This window comes from Zingiber officinale, chromosome 5A (genome assembly GCF_018446385.1).
Source record: "Zingiber officinale cultivar Zhangliang chromosome 5A, Zo_v1.1, whole genome shotgun sequence".
Lineage (NCBI taxonomy): Eukaryota > Viridiplantae > Streptophyta > Magnoliopsida > Zingiberales > Zingiberaceae > Zingiber > Zingiber officinale.
Genome location: NC_055994.1, coordinates 9,820,398 through 9,848,256, shown reverse-complemented (window position 1 = coordinate 9,848,256; position 27,859 = coordinate 9,820,398). Strand labels below are relative to the sequence as shown.

The window sequence follows — 27,859 nt, the reverse complement described above, 5'->3', positions numbered from 1 at the left end:
CTTCTCCCAAAGTTCCTTTGCCAAGTCGTAATTCCCGATCCGGTTGATTTCTTGTGACGGAAGAACGCTTAGCAGATGATATTCTGCTTTGCCATTCGCCACGTAGTCGGCCTGTTCTTTTTTCGTCCATTGATTTTTTTCTTTGCTCGCTGGAGCTACAAAGCCAAATTTCATTATTAAAATTAATTCAAAATCAGTTGTAAAGAATACCTGCATTCGCTTTTTCCAGGTAGTGAAATCTCCTTCGAATTTCGACGGGTAGATGCTTGGTTCGGTCATTATCTTTGCTTCGATTGACGGTTAGTCCTCCTGAAGCGCCTTGACTCTGATACCACTTGTTGGATCACGACGACTGGCTAGAAGGGGGGGGGGGGGGGGGGTGAATAGCCTGCAAATAAAAACGCAAACCCTTCTCAAACTCTTAAACTAACACTTGTAAAATAATAAAAGCAGAAAGCAAATCAAAAAAGATGAGGCACACCGGATTTGACTTGGTTATAATCGAAGGGTTGTTAATCCAAGGAAGATGATCGCACTACTATCTCCTTCAGGTGGAGAAGTCTCTTACAGCAATGAAGCGCACAAAAAAAAGCTAAACTACAAACAAAGTACAAGTGTTGAAAGAATTGATTGAGTTCTGATTGATGAAAAGTTTATGAACCAAGGCTATATTTATAGCCTTGGTCGGGGCGCCCTGAGGGTTCCGAGTGCCCTGGGGGGATAAACTTTATCCCCAACGTTTAGATCGAGTCAAAACTTGATCCTGTGAAAAAGTCAACTCTGAATGCTCGGAAGGGTTCCGGGCGCCCTGGAGGGCACCCCGGACTGTTCTGGGCGCCTCGGACAGCTCAGGGGCCTCGGTTGGAAAAGTCAACCCCATTGACTTTTTCCATCCCGGGTCTTCTACTCCGGCTCCGTTCGCCTCAGACCGAGTCTTCCGCTCGCTTGGGTGATCTCTGCCATCCGGAATAGGACTCACCTGAACCCAACTTCTGGTCTTCTCGAGTAGGCTTTCGCTCCGGCTTCTCGTCCCTCGGAATCGCCGCATGCTTCCTTCTCGTCTGCCAGCGTACTCATCCGCAGTCTTCGTCCTTCGGTCGCACCCCGTGCCGACCTTCTCACTAGCTGCGTCTCTTGTTCCTCGAGCAGTCTTCCGCTCCGGCTTCTCGTCCTTTGGAACCACCGCACGCTTCCTTCTCGTCCGTCGGCGTACTCTTCCACAGCGTCTCGTCCCTCGGACGCACCGCGTACCGTCCTTCTCGCTAGTTGCATCTTCCGCTCGACTACCTGTGCTCCTAAGTTCCTGCACACTTAGACACAAGGCTAAAAACGCACAGGACCTAATTTAACTTGTTGATCACATCAAAATAACCTTGGGGTTCCAACACTAGTCACTAGACCGTCTCGAAGGGAGAGGAGGATGATGATCATTAATGGCAATTTTTTTTTTTCAAAAAGGCGAATACGCTCGCCCCCAGCGCCCCCGTCAACCCGTTCCAGGGCCAATACGGAAGAGGTAAATCACGGGTGGCTATTAGCCTTTGGAATAGTGACTAGTACATAAGAGAGACATTTACCTCGGCTTTGCCGAGATTTGAATCCCAGACCTCATTAATGGTAACACCTCATGTGCTAGCCACTAGACCTATTCGAGGGGACGGATGATGATGATCATATACCTTCTAAAAAGGGATAAATTAGAGAGGTATTTATTTCGATTTTATCGAGATTTGAATTTTAGATCTTATGATGATAATATTTCATATGCTAGTTATTAGATTGTCCCGAGAGGATAAGATGATGATGATCATATACCTTTAAAAAGAAATAAATTACGGAGACTTATTTGAGTGGCGGCCTTCCTAGTCGAGGTATGAGATAAATACAAATTCTAAGTTTATCGAATGGAAGTCGGTTTGTGCATGTTGTAGATTTTTCACTTCAGAATGGGGTTATTATTATTATTATTATTATTATTATTATTATTATTAAAATCAGGTCAGAAGTAATGATCCCTTTTTATGATAAACAAGGCCATTTATCATAATCCTGGCATAAAGATATACATTAGTTTTTTATTTTTCACATATAAATCTCACTGTACTTTGCTAATAAAAATTATCTCTTGATTTTTATATGTTTTTAACACTAGAATATTATTGTACCATCATTTTAAAGTTTTTTTTTCAAAAATAAAGAATTTACATTTTATTTTTATTCCCAAAATATGGTTATGAATTAATTAACTTAGTGTCAAAAACACATAAAAACGTTAAAAAAAATTCCATAACTATATATTTCTTCAAAATATAAATCCACAACTATCTTAGTCTATATCTACTATTTCTTTTAATTAGCAAAGATTAATTTTAGGATGATCTATTTAATTTTATGAAAATTTCTATTAATCATAAAAATAAATTAAAAATGCTCGCTACAAATGATTTATTAGTGGTCAATCATCTATTAAAAAATTATTTACTAATTCGTTGAAGCTGACTTTCGATACATATGAGTAAGAAACTAAGAAAATACTGCATGTTTATATCCACTATTAATAAGAGACCAATGGAGGCATTAGAACATTCTTATTGTTTTAAGAAACCAATAACTATCATTTTCTTCCCTATTGAAAGATAATTCATGTAGAGTAAATTAAGAGTATACCTTCTTACAGATTCATTTTTCAAAATGTACATCCGGGTTTAAATTTTGATCCTCTTTATTTTTTTTTGTTCTTAAGTGCTTTACTTACTATATCATATCAAAAATTTCTGCCAAGAATAATTAATTAACTCTTGAGATAGCAATAATTTTATGCTTATTAATCTTTAATTAAATCATAATATACCAAGGACAAAAATCAAAAGAACTCTAAATTTTATAAATCATCAGAAGGGCATCTCTTTCCAAAAATAAAAAAATTAAAATTAAAAGGACGCCCTTTTAATATTTTTATCCCGAAAATACTCCTTAACCCAATATTATTGTAGAAGCTACCGAGTAGTTATTGCAATGCATAAAAGCTATTGAATAACTACTACAACGTATTTAAAGTGAGTTTAGGATTTAAAATTTAGAGTTTATACCATATAGGAGCTACCCAATAGTTAGGGTTATAAATGAACGAAGTGTTCGTGAACAAGTTTGGTGTTCGGTTTGGTAAGAGGTTATTTATGTTCGTTCAATATATACAAGATTAATTAAACAAACAAACTTGAACAACTCGTTAAGCTAAACAAACAAGTTTGAACACATATATGTTCAACTCGTTAATGTTCGTAAACAACGTTCATGAATAATGTTCACACCATATTTATTAATAAAACTCTTTTCAATATACTAAATAAATAATAAAATAAAATAAATAAACAAATTTAAATTATCAAGCTCAATAACCAATCAAACAATTAAAAATTTTAAACAACCAAACAAGTTTGAATTAAGAGTAGGATAACATCTAAATGAACCAAGCTCAAGCTAAACTTGAATTGAGAGTTCGATAACATCTAAATAAACCAAGCCAAGTTTAAACAATCATTTCAAAAGCTTAGTTCATTTTAAACTTGGTTTGACTCAGTTATCTTATCAAACAAACTTAAACACCTCAAAGCTCAATTCAACTTGGCTTGTTTACAACCCTACCAATAGCTACTATAATATATTTAGGATAAATTTAAAATTTAAGATTTAGAGTTTATGATCTTTTGAACACTGTTATATCAAAATTTTATTTATCAACTTGGTCGAAATATTTAAACTTCATCAAAATCACTATAAAACAATTATATCAGTTATTATATAATTACTACCATCCTAAATTCTAAAATCTAAACTCACCCTAAACGTATTGTAATAACTATTGAATAACTTCTATACGTTGTAACAACTATTGTATAACTTCTATACAATATAATAACTACTCAGTAGCTTCTAATATAAATTTTAAATCATAAACTCATCTAAACATATTGTAATAACTACTAAATAACTTCTACACATTATAACAATTACTTATAACTTTTATGCATTATAAAAGCTATCAATTGCTGCTACAACAATACTAGATCAAAAGGACATTTTAAAAATAAAATCATTAAAGAAATGCTCATTTGATTTATTATTATTTTTTTTAAAATGCCCATTTAATATTTCTCTTATACTTCTGATTTTTTGTCCATACACCCCTTACAAAAAATGCGTCATGTACAATGACTTCTTAACAATGAAAATATAGCTCTAATCCTCTTAACCACAAAGCCTAATCGAGTTCTACAAATCATCAAACACATAAAAAGACTTGGACCATTTAATGGCCAAATCATCATCTATTGAGTGCCCCGTAGTAATTGCAAGAAAAAACTTAATCATATTTGAGCTGGATGAACTAGAGCAATTCAAAATTCTACATGACCAAAAACACAAACAAACAAATGCATCATCTAGCCCTTGGCATGTTGTCCAGGGGTTTGGCCAGACCGCGGATCATCTTCAGCCTGGTTTTCAGGTGAGGTAGTTGACTGCTGTTGCTGCCCTCCGTTTTCATTTGGATCTGGGTGATAGTTAATAGGGAATTTTGTCACGCGGGGTTTGTCGGCCAAGATATTCCTCTGAACTCTGTCGATCAAAATCCGTGGAGGTGGTTCTTCTCTAAGTTGCTCATCATCATAGTCATTGTTCACATAATAGCCTACTCTGATGAACTCCTGCCCCACATAAGAGCAAGTTAACAGTAGCACAGTAACACCGATTATGTCTTCTTCACGGATCTTGGTTGGATCAGGGGGATCTGCCTGATGTTTAAAAAAAAATGAGCATGTCACTCTCTGAGATCATGTGAAGTGCCATGTGAGATTTAAGATCATATTCAATTAAATTTACCTGGAAAATGAAGCGATAATTCCCAATATTGATCGGGCCAACAAGCACACTTTCAAGGAGTTGGTCATAAGTCTCATCTTCGGCTGATCCAACATATATAAGTTTCCACTCCAGATCTAAAGGGAAAAAAATGATAGACAATATCAGCAGTAATACTATGAATTAACAATCAAGTTGTCTGTTAGGATCAACAAAGAAAACTTAAAAACTTCTGAAATGTCTCCCACTTGCATATCTAATATTAAGTTCACACTTCAAAGTAATAATAACAGAGCAACTGATAATGATAACCAATAAGAAGAGAGAATCCTTGTAAACATGAACAAAGGAGCAAATTCTTCAATGCCAGTGTTCAACTCCAAATCCATTATTGGCATTAAAGTTTGCAAATTATTGAATGACAATTCAGTTACAACTATACTGACACTCAAATATAGTTCCTTACCAATAATTAATTTTGTATTACCCAGTCAATAGCCAAGCTCAAAGTAGTTTTTCAAGACCATGTTTACATTTACCATCAAGCCGCCTGTTAAGGGTGTATTATATTGCCTTAGCATTATCAAGCTCCAAATATAACATTCAGATATTAGCCAATCTGTATGCATTGTAAACCACAATAATTTCTATGCCATCCCTGGAAGTACTCCTAGCCAAAAGAAGTCAGTATAGCTATACTCCAGAGTCATCATGCTATTAGCATTTAGGATGGGAATATTCACACATTGGCACACTACAGATTTTTCTGTCAAAAAGTTCAAGAAGCTGAAAGGAAACAAGAGAAACAACCCTAAAAGAGACTGCAGCCATAATTCATGAACATGCTGGAGATCTCCAACTGATTCTGTTTCACCATTTCAATTGTAGTTTACTCTACTTAACTAATGAAGGTACCAACAATATTGTCGCCAGATATCACGTGAGATGGGCCAAATGATAGTCTTCCACTTGGATCACCTCAAACAAGCACCCAGTTAGGCATCCTTTAAAACTTGCTATAGGAAATAATTTACTCCTCAGTAATACAAGGACAATAGAAGGATTAAAAAAGTCAGATTCAGGTCAAAAACTCGTATAACTCTCACTCCAAGCAAGGCCACAGCCTTTCCAACCCTGAAAAAATGTACCTTCACTACAACCCCAGTGACATCACCAGGGATTCAACCTCCCCTATGCAACAACCATGAATATGTGTAGTGATATCAACCAATTGTAGCAAACACTCATGCTTGTATTAATTGCATCAGCCCATGGGCGCATGAATTAACATGTTTTAGTCAAGAAGTATAATATCTCTGTTATGGCACAAGCATAGAGGAAGCAAAGTAAATAAACATAAAACATTTGAGTCTGGTTAAGATCTATAAGCTTCAACACTAGATGTGCATGATGGCACAGCCATATAAAATGCAAAGTAAATAAACAGAATGCAAAGTAAGTAAACAGAAAACATTTGAGTCTGGTTAAGATCTATAAGCTTCAACATTAGATATGCAAGTAAAATGCATTTGGTGAGGATTAAGAATTTTTTTTATTAAATCACTACAACTACAAGTCAATAAATTTAATAAGGAAAAAAGATCATTTCTCAAGTCCTTCAACCTGGTACCAAAGCTAGGTTCAATCAACTTATTAATTTATTTACAAAATCCTTGAGTAAATTATAGTTTTTAACAGGTCGAGAACATCTGATGCATTTCCTCAATTTGATCAGGAGTGTTGAACAGTAAGACATTTGCTTATGGCTCTAGGTGTTTATTTTCCTGCACATCGAGGATATTTTTTGAAAGCGTGTGTATTGGTGAGATTAGTATAGATATAATCAGGGATCTCATTTTTTTTAATGACGATAATATCTTCCCAAAAAGTTGTATTCGAAAATTAAATATTGAAAAGCATTCTACAAAAATATTACCAAACAAAAAATAGTAATTTTGTAGAATGCTTATTATGTAACACCATAAAGAGTTTTGATTATTCTCATCATATCTTTTAGAAGATATTTTTATTTTATTATCTATATAGTTTATTTGTGGTCTAGTTTATAATTTATAGAGAGAAGCATTACTTATTACGTATAGAGAGGACCATGTGTCTAACCTGCACACACTCCCTAATTATCATCAGTCGTTAACTGTATTCTACAACAGTTAACAAATGTTCATCTATCTCACACATGAATATAAAGCAGAAGATGCATACTTATTTGAATAGATTCAAACCCACAGAAATATTGTGCAACAGATGACAAGAAACAAAGACGAATGACTTTTCTTACCGTGAACAATCTTTCTCTTGATCTGTCTCTCTCAATCTCTATCTCTATTTATCTATATACACAAATGGGCATGAGACTACAAGGGTGTATACAACTATGGATATTTCAGATAAAATAGATTAATTGATTAATTCACTTTAGAATCCAATAATTCACTTTAAATTGATAAACCTATGATCTATTACAACTAGTATGCTAGTAGTTTAACTTGTACTCATTTTGTTTTTTTTTAGTTGGTACCAAGTATCTAGCTCTTCGAACCGACTAATTCTGGGAATGACCAGCCCAGTCCTATGAAAGTTTGTTTCCCACTAGCTACCACGATAAATTGGGAATGGCTCGTAGTGGTCTATGTAGTGGTCTATCTAGATGACCCGCATTCTCAGGCTTGCTACTCACAGAAGGAAAAATTCCCTGGCCTGGAATCCGCGATGGAGGTCTAACCACTGCGTTGTAGCCCTGGGGGCAACTTGTACTCATTTTGTGAGCCCAAAATGAGTGATCTTATGCTGTAATAATTTCTCATTTAAACAAGGGCTTATTGAAGTGATTATATCTGCATCTGGTTATCATTCAAGATTTATCAGGATTAAGCAAGCAGTTTGCTTTCCTAAGATAAACTCTGGCCTCAGTCACCCATAGTTCTAATGGGTAGTGTTAGCTGTGGTTTTCAATTGTTACGAGTAAAAAAGGAAGAAGTAAAGAGATGAGGCTCAGATTTCAGTCTAGTCACATGCAAATTACTTAACAGTTAAAGGTTATATTCAACACATGAAGTGAAGCAATAAAACTGAAATTGTAACTTACTAAAAACTAATCCATTTATTTAGGACAATAGATTCTCATCTAGATTAAATGAAATGGTAAGTGAATGAATTAATATATGGAAGCACTGATAAATTGTACGTGCTTGTGATGAAGGAAAGCACACAAATTTTGTATTCTTCTTGTATTTGATCTAACCATTTTAAAGACCAACTTCTGTAGCCATGACCAGTAGATCTGCATACGTTATGATTCAACCTCAAGCACTGCCACCAATTAGTATATTACTTTTCCAACTCAATCTACAACACAACTTCAGTGTAGTCTACAGTCAGGATCCTCAGCAGGCTGAATAACTGAGGTTTGATTTACCAAAAGTGTATCTATCTTTAGAAGGAAGATCATGTTGAAAATCAACTCACTCATAATAAATGCATTGACAGCAGACTTATGCATTTGCCACCCTTTTATGAGATTATTCATTACAGTTATAAATGATGAGGTAATTTAGATTATTCAGTTTGGTGGTTAGTGCTTGAGAATTTTTCACCTTGCAGACTTACACAGAGATGAACATAAGCCTTTGTATTTAATTTATATTAGTGAGTTTTATATGCAAAATGTTGTATATGCTGCATTATTTATGATAATGAGCTATGAGATAAATATATGAATAGGAAGAAATCTGAAAACTTTGTCCAGGAAAGAGGGTTTTTTACCAGCCATATAGGATCTCAACTTCATATGTAAAATGTTTTCCAGAGTATACAATTTATGACAGGATATGAACTTAGCTTATGAATGGGAAGCAAGCTAAAGATTAAGATTACAAAAAGAGATTTTATAAGGCACATACACATAATATTCACAAGGAGGCATTTTCAGTATCCAATTGTCATCACACATCTATGTAAAGCACAATGTCACGATTCAATTTACTCTCCTTTAGGAAGTAGTAGATCCGATAATCCTTGAGATATCCAATGTAAAATTATCACATAGTGTACAGGACATCATCACGTTGCCTTCTAATGTCACTCCAGGAAAAAAATAAAAAAAGATATACATGCAGACAAGCTGCCTCAACTCATTATGATTGACTAGCTTCTTCTCCCTTTCATTTTACTCCAATTTTATATTTTGAATCCATAGATCTCCCATTTCAGTAGCAATAGCCATACTGTTTTCCAGCAAAAGCTCTTCTCAAAACCCTAATTCCCTTTTACTTTTATCGCGGAATAAGTAAATGAAAAATACCAAACAGAGGGAGATATGATTCATTTCAAATTCACGAACAAAGTGAAGTTCACTATGAACACACAGCGGAAACAGAAAGGGAAGTGCATTTTTTAAAGGGAAAAAAAAACTTTTTTATTTTTTTCATCAAGGAGTTCTATCATCAGCAAAGGAAAAGAAACAAAACCATACCATCTTCCAGAGAAACCAAACACTCATACGAGATCTCGAACTGGAACGGGCTGAGGAAGGCTGTGGGATTGTCCAGCACCGTAACATTCGTGATATTGACCGCACTCATGGTGGCAAAACGGGGAGAACCCGAACAGGACCGCCCCACGACCAAGGGATCGGAGTAAAACCCTAGAAAGAAAAAAGGCCCATGAATCCCCTCCCGTACTCGTGCTGCCAGAAAACCCTAGTGTCGAAGTGATCGAAGGCGGAGAGGAAGCGGGAAGCAACGAAGAGGAAAGAAATCGAAAGGACTTTTTTGAGTTTTTGGCTCGCTCGCTCGCTCGCTCGCTCGATTGGACCGATTTGGTCCAGGATGGACTGCCTTGTCAAGTCGCCTGTCATGAAATCACGCGACCTGATCAAAAAATAAATGCAAATACGAAGGATTTGCATGCAGTCCTCGATGACCATTTAAATTTGAGGGCAGATGTCCGACCATTTTTTATTTTTATTATTATTATTATTATTATTATTATTTTTTTTTTTTATGAAGAGGATGTGTCACTCATATTTACGATTAAATTATGATCATAATCTAATCGTAAATTATTACGATTTCTTTGTGGGTTCACCGTCTCCACTAGATTATAATTTTTATTCGAATCGGGTGGCCGGAGGCCTCCGGTGGTTGATAAGTGGCTAGGTTACTGGGCAGCGAGTGAGAGTATCCTCCGGACGACCTCCGTCCGTCCGTCCGCTCCGAACAAAAATTATAACCTGATGGGGGCGATGAACCCAGGAGGGGATCGTAATAATTTACGACCGGATCGCGATCACGATTCGACCGTAAATACGGGTGCCACATCCCCTGGACCACAAAAAGTGGTCCAGGGGATCCTGCCTCTTTAAATTTTACATGCAATGCAGTTGATATTGTTAAACATCTTTATTTCTACTAGAGCTGTTAGACGGGTCAATCCGTGGCGAGGCGGGTCGGCCCGTGGCGGGCCGATCATTTGGCGGGGCGGGCCGATCATTTGGCGGGGCGGGCCAATCATTTGGCGGGGCGGGCCGACCCGTCAACTTGGCGGATTGGAAAATTTCCAACACAACCCAATCTAAGGCGGGTTGTGAGTTGAGCGGACTAACCCACAGGGCCATCAAATTTTTTTTAAAAAAAAATAAAAAAATATTTTATATCTTCAATGTTTTACTTTGAAAAGGTTCATCAATCAAATGCATCCATAAACATGTATTTTAAATATAAATGGACACAAACTAGTATTTATGTTGGATGAAAAGTATTATTTTTATTTCAAAATTATAACAAAAAAAAGATAATAAATTGGCATAAAACTTAGCTTACATGTGTTTTTCAACTTGCGGGCCAACCCAAGCCCATTGCGGGCCAACCCAAGCCTGTTGCGGGCCAACCCAAGCCCGTTGCGGGCCAACCCGCGCGGGTCACGGGCCTAGGCGGGTCGGCCCGAGACAGGCTTGTTAATCAAATATAATGGATATCAATTTATCTAATTGCCCCTCATATTTTTTTAGATATAAAAAGTCCAAAAATTAGTATAATTACTTTTAAATTTAATACATTAAACTAGAATTAGTATATTTTCTATGAGCATCACTCTTTTTCAACTTTAATTAGATGAAAATATATTAGATTCTCTTTAAATATTATTCAATTGGACAAAACATACACTAATTCTCCTTAAATAGTGTTGAATTTAGGAGAAATTATATTAATCAAGAAAAAAATATACTCAATTTGATAAAAAATTATATTTAATTCTAATTTAAAAGGTTGAATTTAAGAAAATTATATTTATTTTTGGACTTTTGTACCTAAAAATGTAGGAGGGATAATTAAGTAACAATATTTAAAATATTGAGAAAGTTAAAATAAATAAAATTATATATATATATATATATATATATATATAGATGGAGATTACGTATATAGTTGAAGTTATGCATAGAGATTTATTTCCAATTTACTCTTTTATTATCTCACAAAATGTTTTTCTTTCGTATTTATCCAAATATACCTTTATAGCCCAGCGGCATAGTCTAACGGTGAGATGCTTAATTTTCAAGACATTTGAGGATGGAATTTATTGATTTAAAAACGTTGGACCGGTAAATCCTCCTTTGTAAGTATTTTTTTAATTTATTTATTATCAATAGAAAATTTTAATAGAATGGAACATCCCTTTCATATGCATTAAGCAATTTATGATTTTTCATTATCATTAAAATACTAATACTATTATGATTTTTCTATTACAATTTATAATTTACACAAATGGGACAATAACATGATAAAGTAGAAGAATAATTTGTATTAATAATGATATATAATTACATTGTAAAATATAATTTAATTTTCAACATTCTTGGATAATTTAGGTTCTATAGATACTAGCACAACAACTCTTATTCATAGACCCGCACCCGTCTTTATAGAGTTGGATACAAAATTCTTAATCTTTGTAACAGGAATTAAAGTAGTGGATCTTTTAGCTCCTTATCGCCGTGGAGGAAAAATAGGATTATTTGGGGGGAGCTGGAGTAGGTAAAACAATACTTATCATGGAATTGATCAACAACATTACCAAAGCTTATGGAGACGTATCCGTATTTGGCAGAGTAGGTGAACGTACTCGTGAAGAAAAATCCATTGGCACCTTAAACTCTTCCTTTTTTTTTTTTCTTTATTTTACCACTTACAGCCCGATTAACTGACTCTATCCATGAATAAATCTAAAAAGTATGATAACTTTAACACGGTGTTGGTGTACACCTATAAATATATGACTCTCATCAAATCATAAAATATCGATCCCATCATATTTAGATATAAGTAATAGAATTTAAGCACACCAAACTAACTAAACTATTAAAAGAACTCTAAGCTTCTGGAGTGATGAAGAAGTTGAATTTGATTTCAGATTATAAGAAAACAATGAAGAAGTTCAGATCTCGTCCAACTTGGATCCTCCAAAGGGAAGAACCTTCTTCGATCCCCTGAGGGAAGAACTTCTCTTAAATAGAACTGGGCACGGGCCTATCACGACTCATGTCGCGACCGGATAGTGCCTTGTCTCTGGTCCGGTGGAATGGTCGTGTGATTCCACACGACCAACAGCTACTTCATCTTTGGAAATTCCACACGACCGCACCTTGCTTCTTCTATATTTCATTGACATGACCGTATTGATTCCACACAGCGAGAGCTTGCTTTGGTTCTACTTTGTGGCACGACCATATGGGTTCACACAGTTGGAGCTTTCTCCTCATTTGGCATGTGGTACGATCGTATGGATTTCATACGGTCAGATCTTTTTTCTTCGTTGTTCTCTGAGTCATCAACCAACGTCGTTTTCACTTCAAAAGTATATCATGTCAATAAAAAATATATAAAGAACAGATTTACGATAAAGACGAATAATTATGTTAAAAATATAATAAGAATTGTAAGGATACATTAGATGAAATATAAATAAAATATATGAACATATGTCAAAATATAAATAAAAATATATATAATATATTTTACATCAGCTATCTAATTTACTAGTAATTCAATCACTATAAATACACTTTATCATGAGAATTGAATAATGATTATTTAAAAAAATACATCATGCTTTTTATCACCACACCAATCACACCGGCACATTAAACCCTATTCAAATCATCTAATTTCAGTAATTTGAAAAATCTTAACCACGCTCCAATTAAATTGATTTTTTATTTCAATATCTTCTTCGTTTTAAAGAGGAAAAGGTGTTAAAGTAAAGTGATTAGTATCAATTGAAACGGACCTACAAATCATTTCAACTTAAATAAACCATGAATCAGTATCAAAATGTTTCATTCCGCATTAATATATATTTTTATATTTTAAAGGATGTCTTTTTATTGAAATAGCTTTCTCTTTTCTAATTTATTATCAAAGATGTCTCATTCGCTATTAATACATTTTTATTTTTGAAAGGACAACTTTTTATTGAAATAATTTTCTCCTTTTCAATGATGTCTCATTCAGTATTAATATATTTTTATTTTTTTTGAAACGAATTTATAGTTTGTTAACTCTATCAATACTAATAAAGTATTGAGTAATAATTTATCCAATACTAATAAATTATGTTATAAAAATTTCATCTCTTAATAATACCTATCAATCTTTTGTTATTAGTGTCGACTCAAATAAGGGTGTTAATTTGGATGGATCTAGTCAGGTTGGGTCGGATTAGAGTTTTTTTTTTAATCCAATCCGAACCCGATCCGAATCTGAGTTCAACCCAAAATACCTCAACCTGAACCTGAACCCGAACCCGACCAACCCGATCAACCCGAACCCGACCCATATAACCTGAAAACCTATTCAAAACGACTTTTTTAGACTATTTTCCATATAATTCTTCACTTTTATCTCAATACTCCATCATTATCATACAAACATGATATTAATATACATAAAAATATCTAAAATTTTAAAATAAATTTTGATTTAACCCCAAAAACTCACAAAATCCTATATTTAAGTCAACTCGGGTCAACCCGGGTCAATCCGAACCCGACCCGACTCAATCAGAAACATTTTTACTCTCCAACCCTCCAACCAGAACCCAACCCGAACCCGAAAATGTCCAACCTGAACCTGATTTTTTTCGGATCGATTTAGATTGGGTCGTCGAGTCGGGTTCATTTTTACCCCTAGACTCAAGGCGCCTTGAGACCCAATAAAATTGGAGCTCCTAATTTTTTATATTTTAATATTATTTTTATTTTTTAAATAAATATTCACTTTTAATTTTAGATTAATTTTAAAAATATATCAATTTTAATTTTAAATTATTGAAATTGTATTTATTATTAATTTTTTTAAATGATGAAGTCGGTATCTTGCGTCTTTTTTCTAAGCCCCTCGGTGATCTCGTAATAAATACAAAAATATTATTATTATTATTTCGATAATAATTTTAATCAATAAAAAGCAAATGATCATGATGATCACGCTTATGAACTCGCATCAGGAGGAGGAAGCCCTTCCCTCTGCCACACGTGTCCCTCTGCATGCCGATCTCTGCATCGATGATCGGAGACTCTCCGCACGTGTCGCCGCTCTCTGACACCCAGCTTCCTCCTCCCCCCTTATAACTAGGTCTCTCCCCCACCGCCCTCGCCTCACTCATCTTCTACCATGGCGGAGAGGCAGGCGGCCCCCACCCCAGCGTCTGCTCGCCCCCAGCGGCACTGGCCCAGTGACGACGCCTCCGGCGGGCCGTGGCAAGGCCTCCTCCGCCTGATCCGTCAGCACGCGCCGCCCAACTCCACCCGCCTTCTCGGCCTGCTCACCCTCGTGGTGTCCGGCGGCATCCTCCTCGCCTTGGCCGGCATCACCTTCACCGGCTTCGCGCTCGCCGTCGTCTTCCTCGGCCCCATCCTGCTGCTCACCAGCCCGGTCTGGGTGCCGGCGGCCGCGCTCGTGTTCGGGGCGACGGCGGTGGTGCTCTCGGCGTGCGGCTTCGGCGTGGCCGCGGTGGCGGGGGCCACGTGGGTGTACCGGTACGCGATCGGGAGGCACCCGGTGGGGTCCGACCGGGTGGACTACGCGCGCAGCAGGATAGCCGACACGGCGAGCCACGTCAAGGACTACGCGCGCGAGTACGGCGGGTACCTGAAGGGCCGGGTGAAGGACGCGGCGCCCGGGGCGTGACCGGCAGGCAGGCAGCCAGCCACCGCCACGTTCGTCGATCGTTCCTTCTTCATGTTCTAGCTGCATGCTTTTGTCTCTGTTACTCTAATTAATTTTACTTTACTTTGCTGTAATTAATCAGTAGCGATGACGGTGACTAAGGAAGGATTCCATATAAAGCTTCTGCGAGCATCGATCGATGGTTCTTATGGTAGTAGTAGTAACGATTTAAAAAAGAAACAGAGAAATAATTAACGATATTTATATAGTTTTAATTCAGATAAAGAATTTTTTTATCCATCACACTTAGAATTGAAGTTGAAAGAGATCATTTTCTTAATAGGAGGGGAAGAAGATCAGTGCTGAGTGTGTGGAAATCATTTTGTCCACCAAAATAAAGTGGTAAAAGGAAAGATTCGATGACCCTTCTTTTCTAGTAGTGTCATTTTCTCTAGTAGTGAATTTTGACGTGGGAGAAACAGGATTTATACTATGAATGAATGAAAAATTAGGGATGAAAATCAGAGAATGAGACAACCAACCATCAATTAATGTAACGGATTTACATTTTAGATTTTTGCTACACTACTGATTTCTTTTTCTTTCTTTAGACACAAAAGAGGGCAATCCTTTTAACATGGTTCGGTCATTGACCTCCATCGACAGGGAAGATTGATCCTACTTATATAGATAGTGTCTCAACGTGATTTAAAGGAGTAGGAAAGTCCATCCCCTTGAGTCACGTTGGATTGGGGCACTGTCTGTACAGGCAGGATTGAATCTTCCCATCCACAGGTGCCGCAAAAGACACTTTCACCATGTCAACCGTCCATTTCTAGTTTGTAAAAGAGATTTTACAAATCCATGGTGATGCACGTGTGGCAACCCCATTGAGTCACGTTGGGTACTGTCTGTGTACAGGTAATTGAATCTTCCCATCAGGTGTCGCAGAAGACACTTTCACCATGTCATCGGTTTTTTACATTGTCCATTTCCAGTTTGTAAAAGCGATTTTACAAATCCATGGTGATTATTCTCATTCACAGCTTCTTGTCCACTGTGATTCTGAAAAAAAACAAAAACAGGAAAAAACCACTTCAAATCAGTATTTTAAAAAGAAGATACCATAAACTTTTTTTTTTTTGACACAATTCATCTTTTAATAAATTCAAAGTGCCAAGAAATTAGAATACAATTAGAACACATACCTTTTTCAATTCAAGAAGAGTTGCTCCACAGCAGAAGCAGACAGTATGTGAAGTTCATTTTCCATCGCCATTTAACGTATGTGATTAAAACCGCCAAACGGTCCGGTGGACTTGGCGGCAGCAGGCTTTGGCGCTTCAGGTGATCCAAATACATTCCAAAATCTAAGAGTTTCATCTCCAGCTGCAGACGCAACAGTACACCCATCCGGACTCTGTAGTATTTCAATTACGAACAATTAGAAAGATAAAACAAATAGGCCTAGGATTATTAATCCAATTCCAACGTTACCTGAGCCATGAACAAGACTCGGGAAGTATGACCAGTGAGCTCGGCAATTTTCACCATGGAAGGGTACTTCCACAAGGTGAGTTGGTTCTGAGTAAATCCATGAGAGCTGAGAAGTTCGCGCTCGTTCTTGTTCCAGAGGAGTGCACAGACTTGAGACCCTGTGTCGATCGAGTTCAGACAGGCACCGGTGTGAGTGTTCCAGAACTTGATGCTCCTATCCATTCCACCACCACCGGATGCAAGCAAATTGCTTTGAAACGGGCACCATGCGAGGGCTTTTACTGCGGCCATGTGATCATTGAATCTATGAAGCCACTGGTTTTGCCCTGGCGATGGATTAGCAGACGCCATGGATATGTCCCATATGTGCAGAAGATTGTCATTGCCTCCGCTTGCTAATTGCTGACCTGATCCAGACCACTTCAACCCGCACACCTCCTGTTGGTGGCCACGATATGTTTGTACGACATGATTTCTGATTCTCACATCGTTGTTAATTATCTTGCCGTCCATCCCTCCTGAAGTTAGAATACTGTTATTCCATGCCAGAGATCCCACTCTTGCTCCTCCTGTTGTTCCATCCATTCCTTTCAGAGTCCTCAGCTATAGCAATTCAATAGGTTTTGTCAGACAGTATTAAACAAACTGCTAATAAAAAAGAACTAATCTTTGATTCAATTCATCGAGAAAGAGAACAAAAGCACACTGACCAGACGATTTGAAGTTGAGTCCCACAGCTGAATGTCTGAGGAATTCAATCCAACAGCAAGATGTCGCCCGTCAGGAGCCCAGCTAACGCTGGTGACAGGGCCAGAGTCTTCGTCTAAAGTCACAAGCTCTGAAGTAGCCCCATTCGAAGCATCCCACAGGTACACAGTATTCCCGAGGGCTATAGAGAGCACGTTACTGCTTCCCCAATCTAGCAGATTCAGGTAGTAGTCATCCACGATATCTGGCGCATCAAGAGTTCTCTCTGCTGACTGAGAAAGGAATGAACCCAATTGTGAATAAGAAGCGAAGAAAAACACAAGGAAACCCCAAAAAAAAAAAATAGGACATGGATACGATAGAACATACTTGGGGAATGTGTCTGCGTTGCTTCGCAGGCTTTACACTGCGAGTAGAAACCACATCCGCTTCTTGAAACAAAGGCTGAGATGGTGCTGGTGGTTTGCTGTTAAAAGCAAGAATTCTTGTTCTGTTATTAAGAAAATTCTCAGCAAGAAGTTTCCTGTAGGCCTCTTTGGATGGGGAAGCTGGCAACGCATTCCCCTTCTCTTTCTTCGTCTCTGTTAGCAGGTAGTATGCCATATCCATGTCCATCGCTGATCTGTTGGGTATGAATCTGTCACCCTGTAAATGACCAAGTAAAAGAACCAATTAAAAAGGAAAGATAGAATAATGCTTCTAAATGTTACAACAAACAGGACAAAATTCAATTATCTAACAGAAATACCAACGGGGAAAAGATGGTTCCAGTCCTACTCTAGAAAAGGTCATAAATTTAATGCAAAAAGAAAAAAAAAACACATCTTTACGAGCAGAGTGTACCAAAGCGAAAGAAATCAACCCAAAATCCTAAAAAAGAAAGATAGAATAATGCTTCTAAATGTTACAACAAACAGGACAAAATTCAATTATCTAACAGAAATAACAACGGGGAAAAGATGGTTCTAGTCCTAATCTAGAAAAGATCATAAATTTAATGCAAAAAAAACACATCTTTACGAGCAGAGTGTACCAAAGCGAAAGAAATCAACCCAAAATCCTACAACCTAAAGGAGCTCGACGATCCAATTAACCCCGAGCAGGACTTACGTTGTTCCTGGAAGATGGATTCCGAGAGAATGTACGCATGGAAGGCAAGAACGGTCTGGAGGACGGAACATCTTGGAGGGGTGCACGAGACGGCGATCGAACTTTCCCTGAAGAATAAGAAGACGACGAAAAACTTCCTGCATCCATAGTATTAGCGAATCCAAGAAAAACCCAAAAAATGAAAATATATAAAGATATCAAAACCGAGAAGAAGAAACCCTAAGAACGCTGCAATCAGCTGAAAAGGCAATTAGACAACCAATAAAAATCCAAGAAAAAGAATAACAAAAATCGATCCAATAAGCTTTTCGTTTCAGTGAGCGAAGAATTTGGCGATCTCTTCCTCTTCTCCTTCTTCCGTCGTCAATCCAACAGAGTGAAAGGGGGGAGAGAAAGCAACCGATGGAGGGCGTGTTGATTCGGTGGGGGCGGTCCCGTGCGAATATATAAAGAGAGAGAGAGTGGGAACGTCACGGTGAAGTTCAACGGCTAGTTTCCTTTTAGTCGTTTAAACTTGCCTTCCATTTACAAGAAGACAGCTACAGGCCAAATCAGCTCCAACGGTTGGAATTTGAAATTGTGTACAGAAAAAAAAACGTTCATGAAATATTATCGCATAGACGCGTAAGGGAATACCAAATATAATTATAAATAATTAGAAAGAATTAATTATTTTTAAAATTTAACGTGAATTTGAAAACTAATTTTAATTGAATTATTATAAAACTAGCTAAAATTAGAATAATTATTTTTAAATGTATAGTTAAATTAAAATTAAATACTAGTGATAGAAATTTATTACCTTAGTGAACATCCTCAAACTTTTTCTCGTGATGTGGTTAGACCTACATAGACCAATGCAAATTAAGGGTACCAAAAGTTGTCCCAATATGGCCCTTCTAGTACTTGAGAGATCAAGGAGGAAAATGAAATAATCTCAAATTTAATGATGCTGAAGCGGATCGATCCAACGATGGATGCCAATCCAACCTAATTGTGTGAATATTACATTGGCGAGGTTAGTGAGAGAAGCTCTAACTTCTCTCTAGTATTTCTTGGTGCTTTGATGAGCTTATTGTTTGTGGGTGACCATCATCCATGGCCGATGGTGTTTTTCTTCCTCCTCACCGGTAGGAAGGGAACCTATTGATGTTGTGGGTGTCTCCCATGCACGCACTATGGGGGGCTTTCTTAAAGGAGCTTGGTGGTCTAATCAGCAAGGTAAGTGACACACAACAATCTCCCTTCCATTTTAGTTTCTCCAACAATTTTGCTCTTTTCGATGGTTTCCAAGGTGCTCTCATTGAGCAATTTGGGTGGTGAACTTCTTTCCCAAGGTACAGCTAGATTTTCTCTCAAATGACAAAGAAAAAAAAGAAATGGGAATAGTTCCTCTAGTAAAAAAGGAGCTAGGGAGGTGACAAGTAATGTTGTTGAGGTGGATCAAGAGCCTACATGGCAGAAACTACTGAACAGGTGGACCAACTAAATGATGATGACTTGGAGCATGTTGATGATTTGGACAATGTTGTTGATGAGGCAAGTATGTCACACGAGACAGAGGCTGCCCCTGAGCAACCTCATGGCCATGGAGGAACCTCACCACCACCGGTAGTGGAGGAGGAGCACCGACCAGAGGAAGCACAACCCCTCCTCTGGTGGTTGAGGCACAAACGGACCCCATTGAAGAGGCTGCCAACAATGGGAGACGCTCAAGGCCGCAACAGAACAAGAGCTGGGCAAATCTATTCAAGGACAATTGTAAAACGAAGCTAGCTATGAATCTTGATCAATATGAAGCAAAAGGAGGAAGGATAACTTTTGAATACGATGATATAGATAGTGTGGAGGATGCAATGTGTTTTTGCCTTGTTGGATGGTTCATGGGAAGACACCCCGGAAGAGATGGTGTTCAGATCATCGGTTCGCAATGGAAGACCCCTCACAAATTCTCCATGCACAAGAGTGGATGGGTAGTCTACAAATTTGACAAGAAGGAAGATTGAGAGAAAGTGCTACAAGGGAGTCCTTATTTCGTTTACAGTATTCCAATATTCATGAAGATAATGCCAAAATGCATTCTCTTCGATAAACATGGATGGTTTGTACCGGCTTGGATACAAATTCATGGGCTACCACTAGCTTGTTGGACTCAAAAGGTTCTTAGTGTGATTGTATCTGAAGTAGGGAAACCATTACACACGGACAACTTAACAAGGTCAAGAGAACGCTTGGATTATGCACGCCTCATGGTTGAAGTTCTGGGTTTTGGAGACTGAATTCATGAAGTCCCCATCACTCTCCCTATTGGAGTTCATGTAGATTTGAAGATCTTCTATGAAATGGTTATGGATTTCCGTCAAAGATGCAAGAGAATGAGACATAATTCAGATACTTGCTGTGGAAGAAATGTGTCGACTGGAAAGCAACCCAATAAGACCATGCCAAATAAACAACCTATTCCGATTGCTAATGAAAACATGAGGTCAAGGTCCCAATCTGTTAGGGGCAGGGAAAGGACAAGAATGAGATATCGACATCAAACAAGACAACAATGGCAGCCAACACAACAACCAAATGTCGAAATCTCGGTTGTGCAGAATGCCCTTGCCATCATTCCTGTGGACAACCCCATTCCAGTAGCCATTGAACATCAATTGTGGAGAATAATGTGCCACAAGACCTCATCAAATGCCACAAAATCAGTTTCATCAAGAAGGGCAGCCGAATGTTGAAGTTCCACAAGAGGACGGTGATGTGCAGCTGGCCCAAACAACAAACTAGCCGATCAATTTTGACTTGAGCAGTGCCTCATCCTCTTCGTCTTCAAATCTAGCAGCAAGTGAGATGATTCATACAACATTCGAGGCATACACATCTTCTTACCGTTAGCTACATCCTTAAATGCAAATGGAGAAGTGGTGACTAGCATGCCGACCTCGACAAGTGGTCGAAGACTATGGGTGCAAGCATCCCAAAGGGGTGATAAATGAAAGTGGCTTCTTGGGACATTAGGGGCTTCCACAAACCCCTAAAATATGGAGGAGTGCAACACCTCCTCCAACAAAAAGATATTCAATTTATGTCTTTAATGGAGACAAAGCTCAATGAAGATTTTTTAAGTCCAATATTATAAAGAAGGTTTATAGGTATGGGTTATACACATAACTTTGATTTATCTAACCATGGTTGTTGATGCGGATGTATTGGGGGACTGAGGTGGAATTAAGGAGATAGGAGAGGGCATTTTCGTCATTGGGCAAGTTAGGGCTTTAAGGGGAAGCACTGTTCACCAGTGAGGAGGGGTCTATTTCTGGGTTTGGTCCGCCGCCAAAGGACCTGCTTCCTCTTTCCTCGCCGGCATCGACGTCGATCGCCAGTCACTCTTCTCTTCTCCCTCCTTTTCTCTGGCCTGCACCTCAGCGCCGCCAACAAGAAGAGAAGCCGCCGTCGAGCACAGTGGGTGCTTGGGTTCTCCGCCGTTGCCGAGCAAGGAGGAGGCGGTTCGTGCTGGCTCTACGCCGCCAACAAGAACAAGGGAGGGTCCTTCTTCCTCCCTCCCGTGCTCACCACCGGCAGCCGCCACGCGCACAGCAACCCCCGCCGCCAGCCTCCATGCGCATAGCAGGCCCCCGCTGGCAACCTCCATGCGGACAGCAACCCCCCGCCGGCAGCCTCCACACGCACATCAGCCCCCCGCCGGCAGCCTCCCCGCGCACAACAGCCCCCCGCCGGCAGCCTCCCCGCGCACAGCAGCTCTTCCTCCGGCAGCCTCCACGTGCACAGCAGCTCCTCTGTCGGTAGCTTCCGCGCGCTGTAGCCATCACTTACCGGCAGTACTTGTGCCGACTTTGCCTAGGTTCTGATTTGTGTTGCTGTTGTTGGATCGTAGACGTTCGATAGAGGGGGGGGGGGGTGAATATCGATTAAAAAAAATTATCGAGAATACGCAGCGAAAATAGAAAGCAATGCTAACACAGACCAATCAAGAATAATTTTTTAAAGAATTTTTAAAATAATTTTTTAAAATATTTTAAAATAGTTTTTAAAGAATTTTTAAAAGGATTTTTAAAAGTTTTTAAGATAATTTTTAAAATGAGTTTTAAAAGTTTTTAAAATAATTTTTAAAAGTTTTTAAAATAATTTTAAAAGAATTTTTCAAATGAGTTTTAAAAGTTTTTTAAATAATTTTTAAAAGTTTTTAAAATAATTTTTAAAAGTTTTTAAAATAAATTTTAAAAGAATTTTTAAAATGAGTTTTAAAAGGAGTTTTAAAAGAATTTTTAAAAGGTTAAAATAGTTTTTTTAAAAGAATTTTTAAAATGATTTATAAATTTTTTTTTTAAAAAAATGATTTTTAAAAGTTTTTTTTTAATAATTTTTAAAATGATTTTTAAAAGTTTTTTTAAATAATTTTTAAAAGTTTTTTTAAAAATGATTTTTAAAAAAATAATTTTTAAAATGATTTTTAAAAGTTTTTTTTAATAATTTTTAAAATGATTTTTAAAAGTTTTTAAAATAGTATTTTTAAAGAATTTTTAAAATGTTTTTTAAAAGTTTTTTTAAATAATTTTTAAAATGATTTTTAAAATAAAGTTTTTAAATTAATTTTGAAAATTATGATTTTTTAAAAGTTTTTAAAATGATTTTTAAGTTAAAGTAATTTTTAAAAGTTAATTTTAAAATAAATTTTTAAGATTAAAATAAATTTTTAAATTTCGAGATTTTAATTTTAATTTTAATTTTAATCTTATATTTAAATTTAATTTTAATTTAAAATTTAATTTTGATTCTTAGTTATCTCACGCGATCTAAATTTTCAATCAGGGAATCCTATATTTTTGTGAGGAGCTATGATATTTTTAAGGAAAAATCTCAAGGAAAATTCTTAAGGATAGACACATAAATGATGGGACCCACCATTTCACCTTTTGTGGGTCCCATCATTTATGTGTCTATCCTTAAGAGTTTTCCTTAAGAATATCATTTCTCTTTTGTGAGATGAATTTGATTCAATTATAGAGTTTGGTTTAACTTTGTGTTAGATTCAGGTTCAGTTTTGGGCTCAACAAATAGACATTTTTTGGATAAACTTCTGGGGTATGATGAGTCACCTGGACATCATTAGAGTAACCATGCCTTCGAGGTTTTCCAAATAGTCCTATCCACTGAACTTAATACAAAACATTGGTCTAACTGGTCATGATCCATAAGGGGTAGCTTCGGTTAGTTCCACTTAACCAAATGCACCAGGTCGAAGCCATAACTTCCTAGACATGCATAGACTAAGCTTCCCTAACGTACTATCATCCAAAACTTCACCAGTACCATAGGTCAAGTTAAACTTTGTCCCTTTTTAACTAGTCCTAATTACCCTGCTGGGTAGATTTATTTGGGTTGCCCTTTCGGGTAGGTTAGTTTCGGAGGTGCCAGCTATTCTGGAGCCTACCCCTGGATTATTGACTTTTTATTTTAAGATTTTTGTATAATTAGAGTTGGTTTTAGTTAAGTTTTAATGTTTAATTTGTAATTTAAATTTAAGATTTTAATTTTGAATTGATTAAATTGGTTAAATTATCTTTCTTTAAAAGAGTATATTTAATATTTAAATTTTCTTTCAATTTTAATTTTATTAGGTTAATTGAACTATCTTTCTTTAATAACTTATTTTTAAAGTTTAAGTTTTTATTAATTTTTAGATTTGAATTAATTAAATTGTTTGAATTATATTTCTTTAAAGTTTTATCTTTTAGCCTTTTATTAATTGTTAATTTTAAATTTTCTAGATTATCTTTGTTTAATATGTTATCTTTAACATTCAATTTTAAGTTTGTTAAAGTGTTTGATTTTATCCTTATATTTTCTAGATTATCTTTGTTTAATATGTTATCTTTAACATTCAATTTTATTAAATGATTAATTGAATTTATTAGATTAGTTTTATCTTTGAAATTTATTTATTTATATTAATTATATTATCTTGGTTTTGGATAGCATTTTCTAGATTGATTTTATCTTGATTATTAAATACTTTATTAAGGTAATTATTGTTTTTATCCATTTTCTCTTTTTTAACTTCTAAATTCGAATTTATTTTAATGTTTGACTTATTTATGTCTAGATGCTCACTTAATTTTAAATTTTCTGAATTAATTAAATTCTTTGAATTGATTTGGTCATTGTTCTGTTTGACCAAGTCAAGGTTGATGCCAAATTGATCAGAGTCTTGATTGACTTGATCAGAATCTAGATTATTTTGTGATTTTGAATTTAAATCATTTAGATCTAGATTATCATGCACCATACTTGAAATAATTTCATCTGAATCATCATACTGATTATTTAAACTACTATTAGCAGGGGTATTTTGGTAAACATTACTAACTTTGAGCGCAACCCCTAATTCAGTAGGCTTTTTCATTGGATCTGACTCGAGTTCGAATTCGATTTTTTCTTGATCCTCTAACTCCAACGACTCCTCGTGAAGTTTGATCAACTGGGTTCAAAGCTCATATGCATTCTTGTACTTTTCTAGTCTGCATAAAACATTGTTAGGTAAAACACCACAAATAATTTTACTTACATTTTTGTTCAGTTCCGAGTCCTGAGAAGATTTTCTCTATACTAGCACATTATCGAAATCTAGGCTTCCTAAGAAGCATTCCATTAATCGCTTCCAGTAGTTGAAATCTTGATCGTATGGTGGTGGTTCGTGGGGGTTCCGTCCTTCTTGAAGAGGCATTGGTTTTGCACACAAGGAAACAGAGAAAAAGTCCCAAGACTTGGTCTTGGATTAGCAGTGTTGGAGGAAAAATATAGTATTTCACTATTTTCAAAAAAAAAAAATATTAATAAAAAAATATTATTTTAAAATTTTGAAAATGTAATATTTTGTCAATACTAAGCAATGGTGAAGAGATGGCGATGTATTTTTCAAAAACAGTTTTAGAGGGAAAAAAATGAAAGACGTAAGATTTTATTTTAAAGACACACAATATCAAATTTTCTTTTAAAAAGAACGCCCCTTGCTCGATTGGTGGTTGCCCCAATTCAGAGGAATACCTGCTCTAATACCACTTGTTGGATCGTAGACGTTCGATAGAGGGGGGGTGAATATCGATTAAAAAATATTATCGAGAATACGCAGCGGAAATATAAAGCAATGCTAACACATACCAATTTTACTTGGTTCGGAGCCTTTATCGACTCCTACTTCAAGGCCCGCACTCGTTGAGTGCTTTCGTTGAGCAACCACTAATAGTTTGTAAATAGAATTACAATATCAAGTACAAGAACTATTAAAAGATAATACCGACAACAATAAGAAAGAACACTTGAATCGCAGGTCGTTGGAAGAGCTTCGCAGCGTCGCAGGAGCACCAGAGATTGAATTCAGAGTTGTTGTTAAAGCTCCACCCCTGACCCTTCTTTTATATGAGACTCGGGGCGCCCCGAATCCCTTATGGGCGCCCTGGTGTGACGTGGCAGGCCCAACCAGCGAGCTCCACGTGTATACGTCGCGAAATGGATAATATTTACCTCCGGGCGCTCGGACCTTCGGGCGCTCGGACCTCCGGGTGCTCGGACCTCCTTTCTCCAGAAAATCCTTCTCCTGCAAGACAAGGTTAGTTCGAGGTAAATATATAATGTGTAACCTGCAAAACAAAGTGTTAACACAATTTATAAGTTCAACAAAAAGAGTATGACTTAGATTCCGTCTTCCCGAGACCGGAATCTAGTCACGATCTCGACTTAGATATCCGAAATGGATCTAAGCCGGATTGACGCCTAATGTTCCCTTCCCGGGAACACGTCCTCACAGTCACTCCCTTCCAGTGACTTACCTTTACTCACATGCCAGACATCCGATCATCCCTTCAACCCGTCTGGACTTCTCGTTAGCTATCCGGTCAGCCCTTCGACCTAGCTGGACTTCGTGCCAAGCGTCCGGTCAGCCCGTCGACCCGCTTGGACTTCGTGCCAAATGTCCGGTTAGCCCGTCGACCCATTTGGACTTCGTGCCAAGCGTCCGGTCAGCCCGTCGACCCTCTTGGACTTCGCCTGCACACTTGGTCAGAGTGTTAGATAACGACAAACCTAACTTAACTTAATTTGTCATTCATCAAAACCTGAGTTAGACCGTTAGTGCTAACCGCACCAACAGTTGTGGTATGCCGACCTATGTGTCGATCCAATCTGTGTGTCATGTTCCGGCCTTTATGTTGTCATTGTGTTCTGGCCTACGCGCCGTTGTCACATTCCGGCCTGCGAGCCGATGTCATACGCCGGTCGTGTCGAGGTTGTATTCCGATTGTGTTCCACCTTTCAGATCCATGCTGTATTCATCTTCGGGTCGTCACCTCCGGACACAGCTCCTCTTCGGTTGGTTCAGAGGCATCCACCCTTCCGGGTTACGACGACTCGATCAGCTTCATGACCAGCTCACTGCTCCACCCGAGGGCGCCCCCAGGGGCAGGGTACGTCACCGTACTCGTCTTGTATTTAGTTAGTCATGCTATAATTACTCAGTTGCTTATATATTCGTGGGACCCACCCCGAGCATCGGGGTGCCAGAGACCGGGGCGACCCGGTTGCTGGTTGCAGGTAGTGTTGACCCGAGGATATTGGACGACTTGGTCAACACGGAGGACAAACTCACTATCAGAGTCATGGAGATGTGGTCAACATTCCAGACACGTCACACCGGCAGGTCCGTCTTCTCAGCTTCCCGACAGGATCAAATTGGCTCCGTCTGTGGGAACACACTTGATCTGGAACGTGAAGATGGACGACGCCAGAAACTTCTCCCACACTAATGACCTTGGGGGGTTTCGGAGAGCATAACATATTCGCCTCACTCCACGGGTATTCGGGAGTCGAGGAATTGAATCAGATCTTCTTCTGGTCGGCAGGTCAATTTTTCTGTTATATTCTCTCTTTCAGTTATATTATCCGAGTCATGAGCTCGATGTCGAAGACCCCTTGCCGATCGGCTGGGCGTATATTATCCGAGCCACGGGCTCGAGGTCGAAGACCTTAGGCCGATCGGCCGGGCGCATATTATCCAAGCCACGGGCTCGAGGTCGAAGACCCCGGGCCGATCGATTATCCGAGCCGCGGGCTCGATGTCGAAGACCCCGTGCCGATCGGCCGGACGTATATTATCCGAGCCACGGGCTTGATGTCGAAGACCCCGTGCCGATCGACCGGACGTATATTATTGAGCCACGGGCTCGAGGCCGAAGACCCCATGCCGATTGACTGGGCGTATATTATCCGAGCCACGGGCTCGAGGTCTAAGACCCCGTGCCGATCGGCCAGGCGTATATTATCTGAGCCACGGGCTCGATGTCGAAGACCCCGTGCCGATTGGTCGGGCGTATATTATCCGAGCCACGGGCTCGATGTGGAAGACTCCGTGCCGATCGGCCGGACGTATATTATCCGAGCCACGGGCTCGAGGTCGAAGACCCCGTGTTGATCGGTCGGGCGTA

At 38.0% G+C, this 27,859-nt stretch overlaps 3 protein-coding genes across 3 annotated transcripts; 1 reads left to right on the top strand and 2 right to left on the bottom strand.

Annotated features, from left to right (window-relative positions):
• Positions 1 to 4,232: 4,232 nt before the first annotated feature.
• Positions 4,233 to 9,703, bottom strand: LOC121979996 (probable histone chaperone ASF1A). The gene is made up of 3 exons (XM_042531966.1): positions 9,353 to 9,703; positions 4,882 to 4,997; positions 4,233 to 4,793 (listed from the first exon to the last, which is right to left on the bottom strand). The coding sequence occupies exons 1-3, from the start codon at positions 9,459 to 9,461 to the stop codon at positions 4,443 to 4,445; spliced, it is 576 nt and encodes a 191-aa protein (XP_042387900.1). The 5' UTR covers positions 9,462 to 9,703; the 3' UTR covers positions 4,233 to 4,442.
• A 4,684-nt stretch (positions 9,704 to 14,387) lies between these two features.
• LOC121979993 (oleosin-like) lies at positions 14,388 to 15,229 on the top strand. The gene has a single exon (XM_042531964.1). It carries the CDS (start codon positions 14,556 to 14,558, stop codon positions 15,069 to 15,071), a length of 516 nt encoding a protein of 171 aa, XP_042387898.1. The 5' UTR covers positions 14,388 to 14,555; the 3' UTR covers positions 15,072 to 15,229.
• Positions 15,230 to 15,579: 350 nt separating this feature from the next.
• Positions 15,580 to 18,780, bottom strand: LOC121979992 (cell division cycle 20.2, cofactor of APC complex-like). Its single transcript, XM_042531963.1, has 6 exons — positions 18,366 to 18,780; positions 17,625 to 17,900; positions 17,258 to 17,527; positions 16,548 to 17,150; positions 16,259 to 16,470; positions 15,580 to 16,115 (listed from the first exon to the last, which is right to left on the bottom strand). The coding sequence occupies exons 1-5, from the start codon at positions 18,510 to 18,512 to the stop codon at positions 16,330 to 16,332; spliced, it is 1,437 nt and encodes a 478-aa protein (XP_042387897.1). The 5' UTR covers positions 18,513 to 18,780; the 3' UTR covers positions 15,580 to 16,115; positions 16,259 to 16,329.
• Positions 18,781 to 27,859: the final 9,079 nt, after the last annotated feature.